Source organism: Lepus europaeus, chromosome 2, assembly GCF_033115175.1.
Source record: "Lepus europaeus isolate LE1 chromosome 2, mLepTim1.pri, whole genome shotgun sequence".
Taxonomy (NCBI): Eukaryota; Metazoa; Chordata; class Mammalia; order Lagomorpha; family Leporidae; genus Lepus; species Lepus europaeus.
Window position 1 is genome coordinate 81,918,390 of NC_084828.1, and position 20,336 is coordinate 81,938,725.

The following is a 20,336-nucleotide window of genomic DNA, read 5'->3' on the forward strand; positions in this document are numbered from 1 at the left end:
ACCCCAGCATCACATGTGGCTGGTTACAAGTCCACTTCAGTAGCATAGAGCCCACAGTAGTGTAGACTTTGGTCCTATGCCATCATGTTGGTTTTGGCGGGCTATTGGCTCCAGGTGTGACTTAGCATTGTGGCATTCATGGCCATAGGACTGGACATCTGGGCCTAGCCAAGCACCAGGAAGCGGCCTGCAGAGAGGGACTACTAGTTTTTAGATACTTCCTCAATTCCCTTTTAACAACACAGCAACAGGCTGACATTGTATGGCAGTGGGTTGAGCTGCCACTTGTAATACCAGAGTATCATATCGAAGTGCTGGTTCAAGTCCTGGCTGCTCTGTTTCTGTGCCACCTCCCTGGGGTGTGCCTGTGAGGGCAGTGGATGATGGCCCAAATGTTTGGGCCCCTGCTGCCCACTTGGGAGACCTGCATGGATCTCCTGGCTTCTGGCTTTGGCCTGGCCCAGCCCAGGATTGACAGTCCTTTGGGGAGTGAACCAGCAGATGGAAGATCTCTGCCTCTCTGTTACTCTGCCTTTCAAGTAAAACAACACAAAAACTGCGGACATGTGCCAAATCCAGCCTTGGAGTGTCCACTGGGGCTGAAAGAGCAACAACGCACCAACAGCAGACTTGGCAAAGCTCGATTTAGGATATCATCTACTGCTGAAAGCAGGAGGATCCACAGACTCAGAGAAAATAAGTGGACTGCTTAGAATTTCCGTAAGGACAGTCACAAAGCCAGATTACAAAACTGGGGGAAAAGGAAAACTTAATCCTTCAATGTGCAGATAATGTCATAGTCAATAAGCATGAAGAACTTTTAACAAACTACGACCTCACTCGACAAACAAAATAAAGTACCAGAAACCAACCTGATAACAACTGACGTTTGTAAATTCTTGGATGAAGACTTTAAAATTAGTGGGAGCAGGATCTAGCCTTGTGGTTCAGATGGCCACGTCTCACATCCGAATGCCTGGGTTCGATTCCCAGCACTGGCTCCTGATTGCAGGCCCTGGGGGCAGCAGTGCAGCACAGTAACTGGGTTCCTGCTTCCCACAGGGGTCCTGGATCCTGGTTCTGGCCTCCACCCAGCCATGACTGTCACAGGTACCTGGAGAGTGAGCTGGTGGAGGTGAGCACGCTCTCTTGCTGCCTCTTTATTAAGTTCAAGAAAAAGAATTGACTTTTACATTGTTGTTTTAAGGAAATTCAATAAACTTCAAGAGAACACATAAAACATTTTAATACAAACCAAACAGAAATGCTTAAAAGGGAAAGCACACCAAAAGTAATTCAAACACAACAGATGACATCAATACAGGAACAGAGCAAACAGAAGAAATAATTAGTGAACTCAAAACAGACAATTTTTTTTTTTATTTGACAGGTAGAGTTATAGACAGTGCGAAAGAGAGAGAGAGAGAGAGGGAGAGGGAGAGAGAGAAAGGTCTTCCTTCAGTTGGTTCAACCCCCAAATGGCCACTAAGGCTGGTGCTGCGCCACTTCGAAGCCAGGAGCCAGGTACTTCTTCCTGGTCTCCCATGTGGGTGTAGGGCCCAAGCACTTGAGCCATCCTCCACTGCCTTCCCAGGCCACAGCAGAGAGCTGGACTGGAAGAGGGGGAACCAGGACTAGAACCCGGCGCCCATTTGGGATGCCGGCACAGACAGACTATTTGAAAATACACAGGAGGAGGAGAAAAAAGATAAGGGAATAAAGAAAACTTAGGGGATCTTCAGGACAGCATTAAAAGACCAAATATCAGAGTTATTGGTGTTTAAGAGACTTGAGAATGTAAAAGGGGTTTTAAAAGTATATTTAGAGGCCGGCGCCGTGGCTCACTAGGCTAATCCTCCGCCTTGCGGCGCCGGCACACCAGGTTCTAGTCCCGGTCGGGGCACCGATCCTGTCCCGGTTGCCCCTCTTCCTGGCCAGCTCTCTGCTGTGGCCAGGGAGTGCAGTGGAGGATGGCCCAAGTCCTTGGGCCCTGCACCCCATGGGAGACCAGAAGAAGCACCTGGCTCCTGCCTTCGGATCAGCGCGGTACGCCGGCCGCAGCGCGCCGACCGCGGCGGCCATTGGAGGGTGAACCAACGGCAAAGGAAGACCTTTCTCTCTGTCTCTCTCTCTCACTGTCCACTCTGCCTGTAAAAAAAAAAAAAAAGTTAAAAAAAAAAAGTATATATATTTAGAGATAGTAACACAACAGCTCCAAACCTAAATATGCAATTATCCAGGTCACCAGGGAGATTCATCTGAACCAGGCCAACTTAACATTGCAAATAAAGAGAAGATTCATAAAGCCTAAGAGGAAAGAAACAACACAGGACGATCCCGTTTGTGTGGCTGCAGACTTCTTAGAAGAAACCTGACAGGTGAGCAGGAAGTTAAGCTGAGACACGGACAGGACTGAAGGGAAACTGCTGCTACTCAAGAATCCTACACACAGCTAAGCTGCCCTTCAGACTGATCGAGGGATAGAGTCATTCCCAGAGAAACAGAAGCTGCGAGAACTTAGCAACAGCAGATCTGTCTGACATGAAACGCCAAACTGAGCTCATCAAACTGAAAGAAACGGACACTTTCAAGTAAAAAAAAAAAAATTCAATCTAGCTACCTTAAAGTACAAAATTCACTGGTAAGAATAACTATAGGCCGGTGCTGCAGCTCACTAGGCTAATCCTCCACCTGTGGCGCCAGCACACCGGGTTCTAGTCCCGGTTGGGGCGCCAGTTCTGTCCGGTTGCCCCTCTTCCAGTCCAGCTCTCTGCTGTGGCCCAGGAAGGCAGTGGAGGATGGCCCAAGTGCTTGGGCCCTTCACCCACATGGGAGACCAGGAGGAAGCACCTGGTTCCTGGCTTCGGATCAGCACGGTGCACTGGCTGCAATGCGCCAGCTGCAGTGGCCATTTGGGGGGTGAACTGATGGAAAAGGAAGATCTTTCTCTCTAACTCTGTCAAAAAAAAAGAATAACTATACATCGGCACTGTGCCACAGTGGGTAAAGCTGCCGCCTGCAGTGCCGGCATTCCATATGGGCGCCAGTTCGAGTCCCAGCTGTTCCACTTCTGATCCAGCTCTCTGCTATGGCCTGGGAAAGCAGTAGAAGATGGCCCAAGTCCTCGGGCCCCTGCACCTGCATGGGAGATCTGGAAGAAGCTCCTGGCTCCTGGCTTTGGATTGGCTCAACTCTGGCCATTGCAGCAATTTGGGGAGTGAACCAGCAGATGGAAGACCTCTCTCTTTCTGCCTCTTTGTAACTCTGCCTTTCAAATAAATAAATAAATAAATAAATCTTGAAAAAAAAAAAAGAATAACTATACAAATTCAGAATGCTCTAGTATTATAAACACAATACATAAGCCTAATTTTTCATATGAAGACTAAAAATAATTAACTACATCAATGTGTTAAGAGATAGGCAATTTAGAAGGATGTAAAATGAGACACCAGCAATTCAAAATGTAGGGAAAAACAGTGTGGAGTTCTTTATTAATATTACTTTTCTTTCATTTTTTTGTGTTTCTTTTCTCATCTTTATAAAACACTAATGAAAGAAACTGAAAAGGTCACAAAGAAATGGAAAGACATCCTGTATTTATGGATTGAAGACTCAATGGGTTAAAATGTCCCTACTACTCAGAAATTCAGTGTAATCCCTACCAAGATACCTATGACATTTTCACAGAACTAGAAAAAAACACTACTGAAATCTGTAGTGAACCACAAAAGATGTAAAATGATCAAAGCAATCTTGAGCAAAAAGAACAAAGCAAGAAGCATTATCCTGCATGACTTCAAAGTACATTACAAAGCTGTAGTAATTAAAACAGCATGGTACAGGCACACAACAGATATATAGACAAATGGAACAGAACAGAGCCTCTAAGAATATTTTTTCCTATTCTATATACGTATACAGCTAAATGATCTTTGATAAAGGTGCTGAGAACACATATAAGAGAAGGGGAAGGAACAGTCTTCTCAATAAATGGCATTGGGAAAACTATATATCCACAAGTACACAAGAATGAAAATTAACCCCTCTCTCTTCCCATGTACAAAAATTAATACAAAATGGATTAAATAACTGAGTGTAAGGCCTGATATTGAAACCAGAAGTAAGCATAGGGAAACACTTCAGGACATCAAAACAGGAAGGAGTTTTGGATTAGGCCCCAGAGCACAGGACAGAAAAGCAAAAATTGGCAAACGGGATTTCATCAAAAATCAAGAGCTTCTGTACAGCAAAGGAAACAATCAACAGGGTGAAGAGACAACTACAGGAGAAAATATCTGCAAATTATATGTATATATGACAAGAGATTGATAACCAGAATATTTAAGAGCTCAAACAACAGCAGCAAAAAAAAAAAAAAATCCCATACTAATCCAATTTAAAAACGGGCAGAAGGGGTGTGTGTTTTGGTATAGCAGGATAAGCCACTTCCTGGGACACCCACATCCCATATTGGAATGCCTGGGCTCAATCCTGCCTCTGCTCTGGTCCAGCTTCCTGCTACCACACCTGGGAGGCAGCAGTTGACGGCCCAAGGACATGGGTTCTTGTTCTTGCCACCCCCATGGGAAACCCAAATGGAGTTCCGGGCTCCAGGTTTCGGCTTAGCCCAGCCCTGGCTGCTGTGGGTAGTTGAGGAGTGAACCAAGTCTCCCCCTGTCACTGTGTCACCTTGCCTTTCAAATAAATAAATCAGTCTTAAGAAAAACAGTTCAGGCCGGCGCCGCGGCTCACTAGGCTAATCCTCCGCCTTGCGGCGCCGGCACACCGGGTTCTAGTCCCGGTCGGGGCACCGATCCTGTCCCGGTTGCCCCTCTTCCAGGCCAGCTCTCTGCTGTGGCCAGGGAGTGCAGTGGAGGATGGCCCAAGTGCTTGGGCCCTGCACCCCATGGGAGACCAGGAGAAGCACCTGGCTCCTGCCATCGGTACAGCGCGGTGCGCCGGCCGCAGTGCGCTACCGCGGCGGCCATTGGAGGGTGAACCAACGGCAAAAGGAAGACCTTTCTCTCTGTCTCTCTCTCACTGTCCACTCTGCCTGTCAAAAAAAAAAAAAAAAAGAAAAAAGAAAAACAGTTCAATCCAGTAAAGTGCGATTTCAATTATTCATATATGTACTGCTTTTCTGAAGCATTTTAGAACTCCCATTTCAGGGATTCTTTTTTTTTTAAGCTTTATTTATTTATTTGAAAGGCAGATTTACAGAAAGGCAGAGAAAGAGAGAGAGAGGTCTTCCATCTGCTGGTTCACTCCCTAAATGGCCACCACAGCAGGAGCTGTGCCAATCCAAAGCCAGGAGCCAGGAGCCAGGAGTTTCTTCCGGGTCTCCTACATGGGTTCAGGAGCCCAAGGACTTGGGCCATCTTCCACTGCTTTCCCAGGCCATCACAGAGAGCTGGATCGGAAGTGGAGCAGCTGGGACTCGAGTCAGCACCCATATGGGGTGCCAGCGCTACAGGTGGCAGCTATATCTGCTATGCCACAGCACCAGCCTCCTCGGTAATTCTTAAAATGGCTCAAGAATCCCAAAAAATTAAAATGAGACTCATGGGTTCAAACAACAAAACAAAATACCTTTGGTTTCATTTAATATTCTTGGTCTATCTGTGGTATGTTAAATATTTTAATTAAAAAAACTGATTATGTTCACTCTCTAAGGTAGATTCCTGAACAATTTTAATATAAAATCAATGTCCCTCCCAAATGAACTCTATTAAACATAAACATTATTTTTCTCTAGTCACAGAACAGACAAAGGAGGGGCAAGCACCATGGTAATCCTCTACCTGCAGCGCCGGAATCCCATGTGGGTGCCAAGTTCTAGTCCCCGTTGCTCCTCTTCCGGTCCAGCTCTCTGCTGTGGCCCGGGAAGGCAATGGAGGATGGCCCAAGTCCTTGGGTGCCTGCACCCATGTGGAAGACTTGGAGGGGGCTCCGGCTCCTGGCTTCAGCCGTGGCAGCCATTGGGGGGGTGAACCAACGGAGGGAAGACCTTTCTCTCTGTCTCTCTCTCTCACTGTCTAACTCTAGCTGTCAAAAAAAAAAAAAAAAAAAAGACAGACAAAGGATTAATTGTTCTCTAGTTTTATTATTTTTAAAATTTCCCAACACATTAACTATTTAACTCATTTTGAGATTTTTTTCAGTGCATTTCACAGCAAAAATGGAAAGGGAATCGTTAAAATGGTTGTACACAAACCAATTCTTATAATTTACAATTTGTTCAAAAATTTGTTTCGCTGTTTTCATCCTATTAATCCCTCTAACAGAACAGAATGTATCAAAGCACAGATCTTATGCTTCTTACGATGATGCAACAGACATGGCCATCTACAATGGCTGGTGAATAACAGGTTAATGTTCCACACACTGATTGGAAGACTACGCTGGGAGAAAGAGTAAGGCACCACTCTTGGAAAATTAAGGTAGCTTGCAGTAACAAGTGCTGAGCACCACAAACGGGTGCTCGGTAAATACTTGAATGAATGAAGAAAGCCATCATTAGCACTATTCTTTTAATTGCCAGCAATTCTTCAACCTCAATAAAATACTTATTAAAAAAAAGATTTGTACCTGAATACAACTACCTGATATCTTTTTTCCTGATATCTGTTTATCTCATACTCTTTCTTCAGCATTTAAATTTCCTTGAAAAGAAAACAAAACCACACCTTACATGCACTCAGTCACAAACAGAACTGAATTACTGACAAACAGGAATAGCCATGTGTTTGAATTCTGGAGTGAACAGAGGTAAGATAAAGCATACGTATCCAGAGGGATAGTACATAATACTGGATATTAATCTACAGATGGAAAAAAAAATAAGGAAAAAAGTAACAGTTTTAGTTTTTAATATCTGCCTTTGTCTCTAATGCCTTAGTTGTCAGGAAAGGCCGGAACCTTGTCATATTGACATAAACACATTTTAAAAAATTTTCTCTCAAGTGTAATATTTAATAAAACTAGGTATTGAAAAATGTTCTGAAATTTTTCAAGTCAATGCTGTTTTCAAGTATATTAAAATGCTCAGAAGAAAAAATCCTCCATGGTTACACTTCTAGTCAATTTATAAATACATTTTTGAAAAGAGAGTTCCAACAGAGGTGGATGATGGGTAAGTTCCTCAGACACAGGCGCTCAGTCTTGATGAAGACACTGAGTGCCTTGTTACTACAACTCGGTTGATTTTTTTTTTTTAACACTGATTTCAGGCACAATGGCTGAATCCACTTCTAGGTCATGTTCTTTCTCCTCTTGGTTGGTTTATAAGAGTAGTGAATACTTCAGTTACAGACAAAAAGCAAAACACAAACTCTGAAAGAGACGTCACGTGTCACTCTAGAGAAATCGAAGTCACTGAGTTCCCATGGTTGTGTGTCTGCTGCCCCGTGCGAGAACTGGGCATTCAAACTTAGCTGTGAGAACAGGGACTGGAGAAGATGAATCACCTCAGAATCAGGGTTCAAGGTCTGCAGCTGGTGTCGCTCACATCCACGGAGACTGGGGAGAGGGCCACTGTGTTCCTTGGACACTTTGGTCTTGCTGCGGGATGGTGGTGCCCTGGTGGGTACATTCATGTTTAGTGTCAGTGTGTGCAGGCGGGAAGCAGCTCGCTCAGTGCGAAGACTCCATTCTGGGAGGGTTTAGGGTAAACAGAGGAGAACCTCATTTGGTGGAGTCTTAGCAAGTGTCACTCTGCTGGTTGAGTTGTCGGAATTACTTTCCAAAGGGGTCTGTGATAGACCCAGCCATCTCCCTGAAACAAGTAAAAGAAAAACAATCATTTCCCTATTTTCACAATCACTAACCAAAGCTAGAAGCTACTTTCACTGAATTGGAACTCTATTTTCTCATTAAAAAGAGTTTTTGTGAAGGAGTAATTTCATAGTGTAAGACTTCAAACAATGCCTATGGTTTAGTGAGGATTACATGAGAAAGTCTGGAATGGGAAGACCTAGAAAATTTTTCTTTGTATCAGCTCTGTTCATCATTCACCTTACTCTGAGTTTTATCAGAAAGTAATAAGCAACAAAATTTTTTTAAATCTTCAAATGTAAAAAAGACTTCAAGGGCCAGTGTTGTGGTGTAGTGTGTTCAGCTGCCGCCTGCAATGCAGGCATCCCATAAGAACACCGATTCAACTCCCAGTTTCTCCACTTCTGATCCAGCTCCCTACTAACAGCTTAGGAAAGCAGCAGGGGATGGCCCAAGTGCTTGGGTCCCTACATCCATGTGAAAGACCTGGAAGAAGCTCCTGGCTCCTGGCTTTGGCCTGGCCCATCCCTGGCTGTTGTAACAGTTTGGGTGGTGAACCAGTGGAAGTCTCTCTCTCTCTCCCTCTCTCTGTACCTTCTATCTTTCAAATAAATTAATCTTAAAAAAAAAAAAAAAAAGACTTCAGAAGTTATTAATCTAACTGTAAAATGAGTACATCAGACTCTTCTACAGAAGCCAAGATCTCTCTGTTTTTTTTTTTTTTTTTTGTTTTGTTTTTTGTTTTTTAAGATTTACTTATTTTATTTGAAAGTCAGAGTTACACAGAGAGAAGGAGAGGCAGAGAGAGGTCTTCCATCCGCTGGTTCACTCCCCAGTTGGTTGGAACGGTCAGAGCTGCGCCAATCTGAAGCCAGGAACCAGGAGCTTCTTCTGAGTCTCTCACATGGGTGCAGAGGCCCAAGCACTTGGGGCATCCTTCACTGCTTTTCCAGCCCATAGCAGAGAGCTGGATCGCAAGTGGAGCAGCTGGGACTCGAACCAGCGCCCATATGGGATGCTGGCACTACAGGTGGCGGCTTCACCCGCTACGCCACAGTGCCAGTCCCTGCCATGGTCTCTTACATCAGCCGAGTGATGGGGAGCACATTACTATAAGTGTACTTATTGGATGTTTTTGATTGTTACACATTCGTTCTTATGTTACTCCAAAATTTCGCTTCCTGATAGAAATTTCTTTGTGATAAGCCTAGAATTTTTAAAGAAACATATAATAAATGGCAGCAATTATCTGTCTGTGGGCTAACCACCTCTGTTTGTAGCCACTTCACTATCTCTGTGTACCCAGTTACATTCCTCACGTCTCCCTAAAATGCAGTCTCTGGAAGGGAACATCATTTCAAAAGGCAGTGAATTGTAAATTGTATTTTCTATTATTGTGACTGAAGATTATGCTACCATTTGCATTTGTGGCCAATTTAAATCCCCAATATATTTCATCTAAATTGCAGTTAAACCACTTTACTTGGACAAATAATGAAAAGCTCATTAGAAATCTTATGGTTAAACTGGACTACTTTTAAAAATAAAACTGCACACAACAAAGCCTAGTAAGCCAAAGTCCCCACTTAGTGGATAGCAAGTTTCAGCCTGAACACGTGGATGGCATACCTCTTTAATAAAATATTTGGTTTTCCAGGGAGTTCCTGTTTCAGCACGATGCCTTTCTTCAGTTCTCTGGCGTTCTTCCAGGGTACGCTTATGCTCTGTGGCCTTATCAATTTCAGATTCTCTCAGAGAGTCAGTCACGTTTTTCCACAATCGCCTGAAATTAAGAAAAACAAACTGTATATTTTATAAACATTCCTTAAAAAATAATTGAATAGAACCTCAATATTATAATTCTAAAGTACATTTTAAAAATCAGCTCTGTAATTTCCTGCCCATGAGTTATAAGATCACTGATATGCTGCTGATGTAAATGTACAGGATACTGCTTCTCTTTAAATTAAAAATAATTTGTGTTTTCCAAAGCTATAAAAGAAAGGATTTTTATTTTTATTTTTAAAGATTTTTTTTGTCTATTCTGAAAGTCAGAGTTACAGAGACTCAAAGGCAGAGAGAGAGAGATCTGTCATCTGCTGGTTTACTGCCCGGATGGCTGCAATGGCCAAGGCTGGACCAGGCTGAAGCCAGGAGCCAGGAGTTTCTTCCAGGTCTCCCACATGGGTGGCAGGGGCCCAAATACTTGGCCCATCTTCTGCTGCTTTTCCCAGCCCATTAGCTGGGAGCTGGATCGGAATATAGCAGCCAGGACACAAACTGGTGCCCATATGGGATGCTGACATCATAGACAGCAGCTTTACCTGCTGCATCACAATGCCTTATTTCTTTTTTTCTTATTTCTAAGAAATGTAAGAATTAACAACTAAACAAAATAACCTTTTAAATGGCTGAAATTTAAAGAGAGAGCACACGTGTTTTGGACATGATGAGAAATGAGGACCAGTTGTATCCTTCTGCTCCCATCAAGTAGGAAACCAGATAAAATGTAATACAACAATGATTTTTAGGTATTTAGCAAAAAGGCAGGTACAGGCCAGGGATCCTTGAGAGAGGGAACAAATAGAGTCCTATGGGCGCTCCAACACAGTGCCAGCAGAGTTCACAGGCTCCAGCATAAGGAAGGAGAAGCAAAGGAAACCACCAAGACAAGTCTTTGACATAGAATGGTCCATTCAACAAATGGTACAGGGGCAAGTGGATATATACAGACAAAAGATGAACTCACACCCTTACATCACACCATACACAGAAAGTCACTCAAAATGGGACATACGCCTAAGTGTAAAAAATAAAACAATACAACTTTTAGATGGAGACATGGGAGATATGTTGGATAAGGCAACAATTTCTTGAATGTAATACCACACTACAATCCATAAAATGAAACATTAATGACTCTACTTCATCAAATTTAAAATATTATATACTATAAAAACACCATTAAGAGAATGTAAAGAAGACCAATGGACTAGAAGAAAGCATTTGCAAAACAGATATCCAATAATTGTCATTCACAATTTACTGTGAACACCCATAATCCAAGAAGACAAACAATTCAATCAAAATGGATAAAAGATATAAAAACATAACTTCAGCAGAGAAGATAAACAAATGGCTAATAAACAAATGAAAACAGGAACAAAACCATTATCAGAAAGGAAATCTAAAAATCACAAAGTGACATTTCACCTTAACTAGAATGGGAATAATAAATAAGACATAGGGATAAGTGCTAGTGGTTAAGATGGAGGTTGGGATGCTCCCATCCCATGTTAGAGCACCTGGGTTCAAGTCCCAGCTGTACTCCCGATACCAGGTTCCTGCTAATGCACACTCTGGGAGCCAGCAGGTGATGGCTCGGGGTGCTTGGGTCCCTGCCACCCACATACGAGACCTGGATTCCTTTCTAGTTTCCCAGCTTTGGTCTAGCTCAGTCCCAGCTGTTGCATGCATCTGGGAGTGAACCAATTGATGAAAGATCTTTGTCTGTCTCTCTGCCTTTCCAAACAAACAAAAAACAAACAATAGCGAATGCTGAGGATGTGGAGAAAGGGAACTGTAATATACTGCTAATGGGAATGTACAATGGTGCAGCCATTTTGGAAAACAGTTTTGCAGTTTTTCAAAAAGTTAAACATAAAACTACTACCCAACTTCATAACTCCACTCCTAGGTAGTATTTATCTAGGAAAAGTGAAGACAGGTGTCTACATAAAGATTTGTAGGAAAACTTTCACAACAGTGCTCTTATTCCTCATAGCCCCAAACTGGAAATGCCCATCAATGGCTGACAATGGACAGACAAAATGATATATCCATACAATGTAATGTCAACGACCAATAAAGAAGAGTGAACTACTGATACATGCTACATCAGGGATGAGCTTCAAAATCACTATGCTAAGGAAAGAAGCCAGGCCTAAGAGATCATATATTGTACCATTTTCATGAAATGTCTAGAAAAGACAAATTTATAGACACAGAAAGTAGATTAGTGGCTGTGATATTATGACAAATATAATTTTGTCCATATTCTACAGTTACTAGCTCATAGCTGCTTCTCCAAAGCAGACCAAAGAAACTACTTTTTTTTTTCCTTAAAGATTTTATTTATTTGAAAGACAGAGTTACAGATAGAGGTAGAGCCAGCGAGAGAGAGAGAGGTCTTCCATCCACTGGTTCACTCCTCAAATGGCCTCAATGGCCAGAGCTGAGCTGATCTGAAGCCAAGAACTAGGAGCTTCTTCCAGGTCTCCCATGTGGGTAGCAGGGGCCCAAAGACTTGGGCCATCTTCCACTGCTTTCCCAGGCCACAGTAGAGAGCTGGATTGGAAGTGAAGCAGCCAGGACTTGAACTAATGCCCACATGTGATGCTGGCACTGCAGGCCAGGGCTTTAACCCACTGCACCACAGTGCCGTCCCAGAAACTAAACTTTCTCTTTGCCAATTAGCAACTCTAATCTTCCTCCCCTTCCTCTGAGCTCCCTTGTCTGAGAGTAGATGGTAAGACCTCCATTTTAGGAGTCTTCTGCCATACTCGGAGGAAGAAACACTGCACAGAGAGGCCAAGAACAACTGGAGCACATAGCCCTTACTGGTCTACCCAGGAAGTCTACTCATATTTTTTCTGCAATGACATTTCCTTAAAAATCCCCAAAGACAGGATTAGAAGAGCTCCTAGACTGAACACATGCAGGATCCTGGAGGATGGTGCATCTTGAGACAGCAAGGAAGCTCCAGGCCCCCTTCCACACCTCCTGCCTTGTGCATCTCTCCATTTGTAACTTCTGTAATTATTTTTTTTTTAAACAAATTGGCAAATAAGTGTTTGCCTGAGTTGTGTAAGCTGCTTGAGTAAATTAATTCAATTAAAGAGGGGGTTGTGGGAACCCCACTTTATGGCAGGTCAGTTAAAAGCAAAGGTAGAACACCTGGGGCTTGTAGTTGGTATCTCAAGGGACAGTCTTGGGGACGGAGCCCTTCACCTGTGGCATCTGATGCTACCTCAACATGGTTTCAGAGCTGAATTAAGTTGGAAGACACCAAGCTGGTGACATCTACAGCACTGACTGTTTGCTTGGTGTTGGGGAAAACCCCATCCCTGTAGTATCAGAAGTGACCTGTGTTGAGAGAGTATAATAGGAGAAACTAAGCCTCAGTTTTAGTTTTTTTTTTTTTTCCCCTTCCACATCCTCAGAGTGGTTTCTTGGGGGCTGGGGATGGGAATGGGCAAGTGAGATTGGTCAAATGAAATGATTCTAAATCTGATTTACGGTAATGTCTGCACCATGCATGAAAGTTACTATAAATCTTTGAATGGTATATTTGAAATAGGTAAATTTTATAATAATTAAAATATGCCTTAATAAAGTTAAGTTTGTGTTAAATGTGACATTTCTTTTTTTTAAAAAAATTTATTTACTTATTTGAAAGTAAGAGTTACACAGAGAGAGAAGGATAGGCAGAGAGAGAGACAGAGAAGTCTTCTACCTGCTGGTTCACTCCCCAGTTGGCCACAACGGCCAGAGCTGCACTGATCCGAAGCCAGGAGCCAGGAGCTTCTTCTAGGTCTCCCACACAGGCGCAGGGGCCCAAAGACTTGGGCCATCTTCTACTGTTTTCCCAGGTCATAGCAGAGAGCTGGATCAGAAGTGGAGCAGCAGGAACTCAAATAGGCACCCATATGGGATGCCAGCACTGCGGGCGGTGATTTTATTCCCTATGCCACAGCGCCAGCCCCAACATTTCTATTTTTTAAAAATGGTTGTTTATGGGACCAGTGTTGTGGTGTAATGGGTTAAGCCGCTGCCTGCAATGCCGGCATCCCTTGTGGGTGCTGGTTTGAGTCCAAGCTGCTCCACTTCCAATCCAGCTCTCTCTTAATGTGCCTGGGAAAACAGCTGAGGATGGCCCAAATGCTTGGGACCCTGTCACCCATGTGGGAGACCAAGAGGAAGCTCCTGACTCCTGGCTTTGGATTGGCCCAGCTCCACCCTATTGTGGCCATTTCGGGAGTAAGCCAGTAGATGGAAGACCTGTCTCTGTAACTCTGCCTCTCAAATAAATAAATCTGAAAAAAAAAAAAAAAAAAAAAAAAAAAGAAAGAAAGAAAGGAAGAAAGAAAGAAAGAAAGGAAGGAAGGGAAGGTAGAGCCAAGACTTAGACTCAGCCACTCCATTATGAGACACAGGTGTCTGAAGTGGTATCTTCATTGCTATACCAGACACCAGCCCAAAAATATATACTTGGGCCATCTTCCACTGCTTTCCCAGGCCATAGCAGAGAGCTGGATCAGAGATGGAGCAGCCAGGACTTGAACCAGCACCCACATGGGATGCTGGTACTACAGGCGGCGGCTTTACCTGCTATGCCACAGCGTCAGCCTTGGCAGTGGGTATTTAATCACTTTATATAACTAGTTGTAAATTGTTTGGTTCTATTTATGTGATCTTAATATAAGACATTCAATGATTCATTTTACTATCTTTCTCTTTTTTAAATTATTTTCATTTTATTTGAAAGGCAAACAGAGAGAAAAAGAAATCTTCCTTCTACTTGTTCACTCTCCAAATGCCCCCAACAACTAGGGCTGGGCCAGTTTGGAGGCAGGTGCCTGGAACTCCATCTGGGTACCCTATATATGGGTGGCGGGGACCCAAACACTTGAGGCATCATCTGCTGTTTCCCAGAGTGCACATTAGTAGGAAGGTAATTAGAAGCAGAGTAGCAAAACTTGAAGCAGGCACTCTTATGAGACATGAGTGTCCCAAGTGGCAAATTAACTGCTATGCCACATATCTGGTCCTCTTTTTACCTTTAATTCATATAATAATAATGTATCTACAAGATCTAACATTTAAATGGCACAAAAAAGCATTTTATAAATAGTATGTCTCATATGTATTCCCTGATCTGTGGTAAGTAATAGAGTACCTAAAATGTAATATATTGGAGTGAAATTGACATTTTGAGATTCAGTGACTGTTTATAGCCCTGTCTCTACAATTGAGGAACAGTGTTTTTTTTCTTCATACTATTTGTTGAACTCTTTACTTAGTGTAGGGTTAATCTTATGAATATAAAGTAAACTGAGGGCTGGCACTGTGGCAAGCGAGTAAAGCTGCCACCTGCGGTGCCAGCATCCCATATGGACGCCGGTTCGAATCCCAGCTGCTCCAGTTCCGATTCAGCTCTCTGCTATGGCCTGGGAAAGCGGTGGAAGATGGCTCAAGTGCTTGGGCCCCTGCACCCACATGGGAGACCAGGAAGAAGCACCTGGCTCCTGGCTTCGGATAGGCGCAGCTCCTATGCAGCCATTTGGAGAGTGAACCAATGGAAGGAAGACCTTTCTCTATGCCTCTCTTCTCTCTCTGTGTAACTCTGACTTTCAAATAAATAAATAAATCTTTAATGAAAAGTAAACTGAAAATATATCTTCGAAAAAATTAAGAGAGGGAATAGTAGAGGGAGGAGGAAGAAGGCAGAGAGCGTGGCCAGGAAGGAGGGTAGGGTAGAAAGTATCACTATGGGGGCCGGTGCCGTGGCTCACTTGGTTAATCCTCTACCTGCGGCGCCCGCATCCCATATGGGCGCCAGGTTCCAGTCACGGTTGCTCCTCTTCCTGTCCAGCTCTCCGTTGTGGCCTGGGAAGGTGGTGGAGGATGGCCCAAGTCCTTGGGCCCTATACCTGCATGGGAGACCAGGGGGAAGCACCTGGCTCCTGGCTTCGGATGGGCGCAGCACGCCGGCCGTAGCGACCATTTGGGGGGTGAACCAACGGAAGGAAGAGCTTTCTCTCTGCCTCTCTCTCTCACTAACTATGCCTGTCCAAAAAAAAAAAGAATCACTGTGTTCCTAAAACTGTATATATGAAATACATGAAATCTTAAAAAATAAATACACAGCTTATACTTAAAAAAAAATATGTCTCTTTTCTATCCCAGATCTCAGTGTTTTTTTTAAAGATTTATCTTATTTATTTGAAAGACAGAATTATAGAGAGAGGTAAAGACCGAAAGAGAGGTCTTCCGTCTGCTAATTCATTCCCCAAATGGCCAAGACTGCTGGATCTAGGCCAATCTGAAGCCAGGAACCAGGAGCCAGGAGCTACTTCCAGGTCTCCCATGTGGGTGCAGGGGCCCAAAGGCTTGGGCCATCCTCCACTGCTTTTCAAGGCGCATTAGCAGGGAGCTGGACTGGAAGAGGAGCAGCGGAGACTTGAATTGGTGCCCATATGGGATGCTGGTGCTGCAGGCCAGAGCTTTAACCTGCTGCGCCACAGCATCAGCCCCAAGTGTTCTTTTCTACAAGCAACCATCATCAATGTATTTTGGATACTATATCTTATCACCACTTATAGACCCCCTTCATTTATTTTTAAAGGCCCATGACACATATTGCCAAAACACTCTTTGAGAAGGTTGTACTGGTCTACCCTCTAACCAGCAGGATGGAAATGCCCATTGGTTCATACCTTTTAATAAAAGAGGTAATATAATTTTTTAAATTTTTATTTATTTATTATTTGAGAGCAAGCAAGAGAGTGAGATTGAGACTCTCCCATCTGCTAGTTCTCTCCCAAAATGCCTTCAACAGTCAATGCTGTGCCAGGCTGAAACCAAGAGCCAGGAACTCTATCTTAGTCTCTCACATAGAAGGCAGGAACCCAAGTACTTGGGCCATCATTTGCTGCTTCCCAGGGAACACATTAGCAGAAATCTGGAATTGTAAGTAGAACTAGGACTTAAATCACGGTACTCTGATATGATATGTATGTGCCCCAAGTGGTACCTTAATTACTGACTTAAATGCTTGGCCCAAGAGATACTGTTTTAAAAACTAGTCTAATTTGCATATATGAATTCTAATTTTACTAATGATATATTTTTTACTTTTTTTCCCCCTAAGACTTATTTGAAAAGCAGAGTTACAGAGAGAGAAGGAGAGACAGAGAGATCTTCCACCTTTAAAGTTCACTCCCCAAATGACTTCAACAGCTGAGGCCAGGCTGAAGTCAGTAACCTGAAGCTCCGTTTGGGTCTCACATCTGGGTGCTGGGCTCAAACACTTAAGCCATCTTCAGCTACGTTCCCAGGTGCATTAGTAGGGAGCAGGATTGGAAGTGGACTAGCTACTTTATGGGATGCCAGCACTGGAGGTGGTAGCTTAACTCACTGTATCACAATGCCAAACCCAAAATAATTTTTCATTTTCCTGAGGGGCATTTAGAATTTTTCTATTTTTGTGAACTATCTCTTTATGTCTTTTGCCCATTTCCTGTTACTAATCTGTATGAGCTTTTACAATAAGGGTAGTAATCCTTTGTTAAAAATTTTGCTCAGTTTAAAAGTGCTTGAAATTTACTAAGATGTGGCTATCTCGTATAATGTTAGTTGGTGAGGGGTTTAAGAGGATCAGATCAGACTAATCTTTTTCAACTGACTGAGAAGGAAGTTGATGCAAACTGGTGAAGTGACTTGCCTAGGGTCACCAGTTAGTGAAGAGGCTTGGATTAAGATCTGGAGCTTCTGGGCTGGCTTTGTGGCTCAGAGGATTAAGCTGCCACTTCTTCTTCTTCTTCTTCCTTTTTTTTTTCTTTTTTCTTTTTTTAAGATTTATTTATTTATTTGAAAGTCAGAGAGAGGGAGAGAGAAAGAGAATCTTCCATCTACTGGCACACTCCCCAAATGGCCGCAAAGGCCAGAGCTGAACTAGCCTCTTCAGCCGCCACTGGTGACACCAGCATCATATATGAGTGCTGGTTTGAATATTGGCTGCTCCACTCCCAATTTGGTTCCCTGCTAATGTGCCTGCAAAGGCAGGGGAAGATGGCTCAAGTACTTGGGCTCCTTCTATCCAAATGGGAGATCCAGCTGGAGTTCCAGGTTCCAGGCTCCAGGCTCCTGGTTCAGGCTGTTGTGGCATTTGGGAAGTGAACCAGCAAGTTGAAAATCTCTCTCTGTCTTTCAGATAAGTAAAATAAACTCTTAAAAAAAAAAAAGTCCAGAGCATCTCATTCTTTCCTGGATGGATGGGAGGATGTCGTACCTGGATTCAAACGGATCCTGCTTCTCCAGAGGCCGTACTCTTTTCTTTGTCACTGCCAACTTAGTCAAGTCCACATACTTTGTCTCCCCATTGCTGTAGGTGAACTCGAGAACACTGTTCCATTCTCCCTGCACTCTGCAGACCACAGTGTTGGTGAGGTTGTGCTTTACTTCAGCTGTAACCCTAGAAGCAGGCAGAAAAAAGATACACTGTAATAGGGAGGTATCAATTTATTTCTTAGGAAAAAAAATCTAAGAACATGTTTTCTGGGTCCAGTTAAATCACTTGCATAGTTCACTTCACTCTGTCAGCGTCGAAGTCAGATTCTTAGTAAATACCATTACAGTTTCCTAGATAATTTTTCAAATAGTATCAGTTTCACACTTTAGAAAGAATACTAGGAATCAAATAGACTTCATCACCTTTGATGATCAAAAAGCACATCATGCTACAAGTCTGCTTGAATGCACCAGGCATGGGTACCTCACAGAACTTTGAAGTACCTGATCTTAGCTGTTTTGCTAAGAGTTTATACCAGTCAGAGTATTTCTTGTGATGTCATTTCATGCTACTACTCTGACTCCCCCTAACTTACTTCCTTTCCCTGAAAATGGACCTTGAATGAAACAACTCATGCAGAGATGCCACTGAACACTTATTTTTTCCATTTTCTATCCACACGTGCCCAAGGAATGTATTTAGAGCAGCTGTGTGGCAAGAGCAGCCGTGAAGGGAACAAGAGCAGGGCCAAGGATCACGCAGACTAGCAATGGGCCATGAGCAACTTGCAAAGGAGCCAAGGAGCAGGAAGGGCCCCAGTGCCCGTGGTTTAGAACAGTTCTCCATGACAGTCTTAACAGCAGCAGTACACTTCTCTAAGGGATCAGAAGAAGCAGACTGGAATATTTTCTTTGACAAAATTCTTTCTCTTTTCACAACTCAGATTTACAGAGATGAGATGGCCACGTGTCTAGGTGAGATTGCAAGTTTAAATCTTCAATTTCAAAGGGGAAAAAAGGTTTTTTTTGGATCGAATTCACAAGTCATGTAGATTTTATGTAAATTACATGAAATACAGAATAAGATGCTCTTGAGATACTTTACAAAAGAGCTGAATCTTAAATCGTGTTCCCTCTCATCTCTAAAATGAAGATAATTGATAACTGATAAAGCAGTTACTCTCTCACTTTTAAAAACTTGACAAGCCAACCATTTAGATTTTCTAGACACTGTCTCTATAGCTATTTGGAATACTAGAAAACCAATGTAACTTTCAATAGAAAAGATTTTATAGACTGAAATTGAAGACTTTATTAGCTTTGGTTTTCACTAATGATATATAAGAATAATTACATGAAGGGTAATGATATTTTGTGCAGAATTATGGAAGAAGGCCCTATTTTTTAGTTACTCAGTGCTACAATGTAAGATACATGCAATAAATTCCTTGAGAATTCAGTTCCAAGAAAAGTTTGTGACTCTTGAAAATGTGATATGCTCCTTTTATCGGACCCTGAGAAGAATGTTCAGCATCACGTTTCTCTTTACACTTTAACAGGTGAGCCAGGACTATATACTACTTTCAGGTACAGCAATCATCAATTTTAGTTTCACAGCATTCCTGTCCTTTTCCACTTTATGTTTATTAAATGACAGATTTTGTTCTAAACTATTATATATGAGTTCTTCCTAAAAGCCCTACAAATGCTTTCCAAAAGCAGTACCCTGGATTCTGACAGGTGAAAGCTTCTTGAAGGTATGGCCTTTACTTCTCTGTGTCCAGTATGCAGAAAAATATTGTACACACACGTAATCATCTGTAATGCTGATATTACACCGTACACACTGTATATAATCATCTTAAAGCGACTGTGGAAAGTGGGGCGAGAGATGGACCAGAAAATGGAGCCTTATTTAAGTAAGCAGGGTCACTTGGCTGCATCAGTAATGGTTGTGGAAAACAAGGGAGTAAGGAAAGACAGGTGGAATATAAACGCAGACAGCAGATAATGTTTCTGCTCCAATTGCAGATAGCAGGAAAAAACTAGGCTACATCTGAGGAGGAAGGCATGAAAGATCTTAGGTATGAAGATCTTCAAAAAGTTTGTGAATAAACGGAATTAAAGGGGAGATTTACTTATTTATTTTTTTGAAATCCATGCATAGCATGATGGGCATTTTGCACGGACCTTTCAAACACCCTTCATATGCATGGACTTCAAAATTTTTTCTATATTAAAATAAAGTTATCTTTAATTCTATTTTCCTTAAACTTTTTGAAGTAACCTCATATAGTATTCCATAAAATCAGAGAATAAAAGGTGTTAAGAATAGCAAAGTCTATTTCTTCTTTTTTTTTTAAGATTTTATTTATTTGAAAGTCAGAGTTACACAGAGAGAGGAGAGGCAGAGAGAAAGAGAGAGGTCTTCCATCCGATGGTTCACTCCCCAGATGGCCGCAACGTCGGAGCTGTGCCCATCTGAAGCC

The 20,336-nt window shown here is 42.6% G+C and overlaps 1 protein-coding gene across 2 annotated transcripts in view; it reads right to left on the minus strand.

Moving 5' to 3' along the window:
- Positions 1 to 6,098: 6,098 nt before the first annotated feature.
- Positions 6,099 to 20,336, minus strand: part of OSBPL11 (oxysterol binding protein like 11) — a 92,620-nt gene continuing 78,382 nt past the window's right edge. For both annotated transcript variants that reach the window (XM_062209238.1, XM_062209229.1), the window contains 3 exons: positions 17,849 to 18,031; positions 9,406 to 9,559; positions 6,099 to 7,777 (listed from right to left, as the gene is read on the minus strand). In XM_062209238.1, coding sequence (XP_062065222.1) covers positions 7,712 to 7,777; positions 9,406 to 9,559; positions 17,849 to 18,031 — 403 coding nt within the window. In that variant the 3' untranslated portion in view covers positions 6,099 to 7,711. The remainder of the gene's footprint in view (positions 7,778 to 9,405; positions 9,560 to 17,848; positions 18,032 to 20,336) is intronic.